The sequence below is a fragment of the Malurus melanocephalus genome, unplaced genomic scaffold (assembly GCF_030028575.1).
Source record: "Malurus melanocephalus ecotype Western Australia unplaced genomic scaffold, MMel_1.1 scaffold_406, whole genome shotgun sequence".
Taxonomy (NCBI): Eukaryota; Metazoa; Chordata; class Aves; order Passeriformes; family Maluridae; genus Malurus; species Malurus melanocephalus.
The window spans coordinates 612,424-616,967 of NW_026623638.1; the positions used below are offsets into that span (position 1 = coordinate 612,424).

Below are 4,544 nucleotides of genomic sequence, written 5' to 3' on the forward strand. Positions count from 1 at the left end.
GCGGGTCCCGTTGCGGGCCCATTGTTCCTCCGTCTGTCCGTCCTGCCTCCCACGCGGGGCAGGAAGGAAGGGACGGGAAGGGATGTGGGGAATTTTCTGTCCTGTCGAAAGGGGCAATTAAAAGTCTTGTGGCTGTTTACAGCAGAGGACTCACAGCTCCTCGGTGACCACTCACAGGACTGGCGCAGGCTGGCTGGGCAAGGGGTGCTGCTCGTCTTCAGCTTCGTCCTTCGGTCAGAGTAGTGAGAAACTGCCCGGAGGGACAGAACTGACTGGGAACTCTTCTGAGGAAAACGTTGGGACAGGCTGGCTTTCTGTCTCCTCACAGGTTCGGTCTGGCTGCTCCTACAAACACGTTGTTTTTCTAAAAAGGTGGGTTTGAGTGTTTAAAGCAAGGCAGGACATCAGTGACAAACAGTGGTGTATGTGGTGGGGAGGCTGTTTATTTTCTTTTCAAATTAAAATTATTGTGACTAGTCACACCTCCAAGATGGAGAGAGTTTTGAATGAGAGGAGTTGTCAGAAAATAGAAATTTGTGTTCAGGTTTTCAGTGTTGAGGTGTTTGAAGAGTCATTTGTATCTCCAGTTAGAAGTCAAACCAACACTAATAAATCCCACTCAGGGGGTCACACACTCCTCAGCTGAAGGAGGGGCAGGAAGCTCTTCCAGGGTGTTTCAGCTGAGCTCCAGGAGAGTTGGGTTCTTTTGGAAGCTGAGGTGGGCTGGATTCCTGCAGTGTTTGAGCCTGGTGCTGTGTGCTGTTTGCAGTGTTGGCTGGAGATACAGCAAAGGAAGTCGGGAGAGTTTCACGCGTCTCAGAAATGTGACAAAAGGAATGTGATTGATGCTGCCATAACTTGGCTGCATCAATTGTTTGAAAAACGGCTCAATGGTGTTTTGTCAGGATGCGTGGAGCTGGATCCTCAGGAAGTGCCTGTTCCACAGGGYTGTGTGCAGTGGCCATGGGGGTGCCGTGCTGAGCCCGAGGTGATGCCAGCCCCTGCCCGGCCATCCTGGCCCTCTGAGGAGTGACCGCGGCACCACGGCCCGGCCCACGCGCTGCAGGGTGGTCATCTACCTCCAGAAGGACATGTCTGGGGACACGTGCCTGGGCAGCACCCTGTGCCCAGCCAGTGGGCACAAACCAAAGGCCAGCGGGCTCAAAGGGGGCAGCCTGGGGAACAAATACGTGCGCCTCAACGTCGGGGGCTCCCTGTACTACACCACCGTGCAGGTGCTCACCAGGCACGACACCATGCTCAAGGCCATGTTCAGCGGCAGGATGGAAGTGCTCACCGACAAGGAAGGTAAGGGAATGGCTTTTATTGTTGACAGTTTTGGAGTTTGGTGGTGGTTTTATTCCATTAAGGTTGTGGGGAAAGGTAGATGCCAAAAATAACTTGGAACATTAGGCAGCCAGCTCCCATTGGCGTTAGCAATCATTTGACTTTATAGAAATGCGTTCTTTTGTTRCTCAGATGAGCTGAGGAAGGACCAGTCCTCTCTCCTGCCCTCACAGCTGGTGAACAGGTTGTTGGCTGTTCAGTCTTTACAACACCACCAATCTGTGGTTGTCATTTCTGTCACATGGAGCAGTGGCATCATTCAAACTGCGTATGTGGGGAGGGATGTGCACTTTTTGGCTTTAAGGCTCAGAATATCCTACCTTGCTTTGTGGAAAAATCTTTTTATTCCTCCACCTTAGCAGCACATTTCACTCGTGGTTCATGGTGCCATGATGCTGTTTAGGGATCAGTCAGGCAGTGTGTCACCTCCAGCTGGACACAGGATATTTTAAATCCATGATACATCATAGAGGGCAGAACAAGCTGTTTTGTGTTAGAGCCTCAGCATGAATGGAAGATAAGGGTAATTTTCTGATAGCTCCAGCTGGAGTGTCCAGCAGGGGTTAGACTTATTTTCCTAGGTTGTTTTCTGTACCTAGATTCCAAAATAACACCTTTTTTCCTGCCTTCCACATTATGGGAAGGGGTTTGGCACCATGCTAAGCCTTGTGCCTGCRTGCATCCTATGCTGCTATTGTTTGGTAGCAGTTTGACATCCTGTTTCCTTAGGGAATGTGACTTCAGGGATATTGTAAAATTACAAGAATTTGCCCATTTGCTACTGTTTCCTCTGCTTCATCCCCTGTGTGCTTCCTCCTGATCTGTCTGTCCTGTTCTTTGCTCCTGTTTGGGGACTAGAACAGCTTTTTTCCCCACTGTAGTTTTTCTGGGCTGGTCTGCCTTTTAACATCTTCAGAACACTTCTCTCTCTTTAACTCCAAGCAGCAGCAGTAGATGTGTTTGAAAAACTGCCAGATCTTCCTTGTTAGGCCACAAAATCTACCCAAAGCTACTTGTTGCAACCATTTGTGAATTCTCTTTTCTGGTCCCTCCTTGKCTCTCAGAAGTTTCTGACTGCCCAGCATCACAGTGTAGCATTGCAGTGGGGTTCCTGCAGCAATCTCAGTGTGTTGTGCTGGAATCTGAGTGCTTTTGGCTTGAGGCTTTACTGCTAGAAAATAAATGGGAGAAGTATGCTGTGCACTTCCAGGAACCTCAGCGTTGTTCAGCCTCTCCAGAGAGCTTTTCCTGGCCTCTAGTGTTGAGGTGACTGAAATGTGTTGGTTATTTTTCAGGCTGGATCCTTATAGACCGTTGCGGGAAGCACTTTGGAACAATTTTGAACTATCTCAGAGATGACACAATTGCACTTCCAAAACACAGGCAGGAGATCAAAGAGTTGATGGCAGAAGCCAAATACTATCTCATCCAGGGCTTGGTGGACATGTGCCAARCAGCCCTGCAGGTAAGAACAGAAGTAGCCTCTGTGAAGTGTTTCATGGATGTTTTACTTAAAAAATGTACTTGAGACAATTGAGAGATTATTTCATGGCTTTAGAGATGGCACCAAGTGTGAGGTGTACAAGGTATTTTTAAAATWYTATTGAGTGAACAGATAGTGAGGGSTCTGGGCACACAGCCTGTGCTGTGTGGGATTTGGGGACATGGCCTGTCCTGCCCATGTGGTTGTTGCTTTGAGTGCTGATTTGTGTTGGTGACATCCTGTTCTGCCAAGTGTTCACTTCACAGTGACTGATGCACTTCTAAGCAGTGCTTTGAGTGGATTAAAACTACTGCCAACTCCTRCTATCCTTTTCCTCAAGAAAGGATGGAATAATAAGCCCACTTAAACCRAATACGACTAGACCTTGTCCTTGCTATAGCTGAGGACATCCACCTGCATCTCAGTGTTTCAATCACTGCTGCCTTCAGGGATAAGAAATCTCTGCTCTGATACTGGGTTGCAGATCAAGATAAACTGTGTGGTTACTGTAGCAACCCAGAGCTTTTCCTGTTCATCACAGCATTTGGGAAYATGGCTGGAGGGGCTGAAGGAGACAGCAGCAGCAGTGTCAGCTTTAGTATTTCTCTCTCTTATTTCCTCTCTTTCTTCTTCCTTTAAAACAGGACAAGAAAGATTTGTATGAACCTGTCTGCAGCATCCCTATCATCACCTCTCCGAAAGAAGAGGAGAGACTGATAGAGTCATCAATGAAAGTAACTGCTCTTATCAACTGTGGATTTATGCTAAATGTACTGAAACACAGAACTTACCTTTTCTGCTTTTCTCTCACTYCCAACAGCCTGTTGTTAAACTGCTTTACAATAGAAGCAACAATAAATACTCMTACACCAGGTATGTCCCTTTTTTTCTGCCACTTTGGGAAAGATTCTCTTTGACTATGGGAATGGAAGAAGATGATGGAAGGCCTAACTTGGCTTTTTTTGGTTTGTTTTGGGTTTTKRCAACTGTATCTTGCTTTGAAAAGTAATTAAGGCCCGACATTGCCTAGGCTGTCAATAAAACTTAGTTTCTTAAGTAATATATTCACCCTGGCAATGTGTCTGTGGTGTGCAGGGTGCAGAGCATGTAGCCCTTCCAACACACACCAGCTCTGGACCTTTGCTGTCATCAGSCCAGAGAACTGCAGTGAAATGGGGTTTGATCATCTCGAGCGTGGGTAGTTGGTGTAATGGTTTGAGACACTGTGCTGTCCTTATTAATTGTGTAAGTTGACCTGTAAAGGCTGGTGTGTTTGCTCAAGGGGTCAGAGCAGTGCATTTATATCTGAAATGGGCTATTACCCCTCTTTTCTTGGCAGCATGTGGCAATGAGTCACTCCTTATTTGTATTCKGCAGCTGAATCAGTGCTGAAAGCTGGTGGAACAGGCAGAGATGGCTGCTTGAAAAAACCCTGTTCCTGCTTTTGTTGCTGTGTTTCAGTAACTCAGATGACAACTTGCTGAAGAACATCGAGCTCTTTGACAAGCTGTCCCTGCGCTTCAACGGCAGAGTTCTGTTCATCAAGGATGTCATTGGGGATGAGATCTGCTGCTGGTCCTTCTACGGGCAGGGCCGCAAGCTGGCCGAGGTCTGCTGCACCTCCATCGTCTACGCCACAGAGAAGAAACAAACCAAGGTAATGGAGCTTCACCATTTGTGCTACAGGTTACAAACTGTCAGGAGTAGCACGGTG

At 47.5% G+C, this 4,544-nt stretch overlaps 1 protein-coding gene across 4 annotated transcripts in view; it reads left to right on the plus strand.

The window, feature by feature from the left end:
• Positions 1-22: 22 nt before the first annotated feature.
• The window catches only part of TNFAIP1 (TNF alpha induced protein 1), a 9,676-nt gene continuing 5,154 nt past the window's right edge, over positions 23-4,544 (plus strand). Inside the window, exons 1-6 of one of the 4 annotated variants that reach the window (XM_057379447.1) lie at positions 23-372; positions 906-1,308; positions 2,643-2,812; positions 3,475-3,564; positions 3,651-3,703; positions 4,292-4,487. In XM_057379447.1, the coding sequence (XP_057235430.1) occupies positions 1,092-1,308; positions 2,643-2,812; positions 3,475-3,564; positions 3,651-3,703; positions 4,292-4,487 (726 nt within the window). In that variant the 5' untranslated portion in view covers positions 23-372; positions 906-1,091. The remainder of the gene's footprint in view (positions 373-905; positions 1,309-2,642; positions 2,813-3,474; positions 3,565-3,650; positions 3,704-4,291; positions 4,488-4,544) is intronic. The other 3 variants (XM_057379448.1, XM_057379449.1, XM_057379450.1) reach the window with 3 other exon arrangements.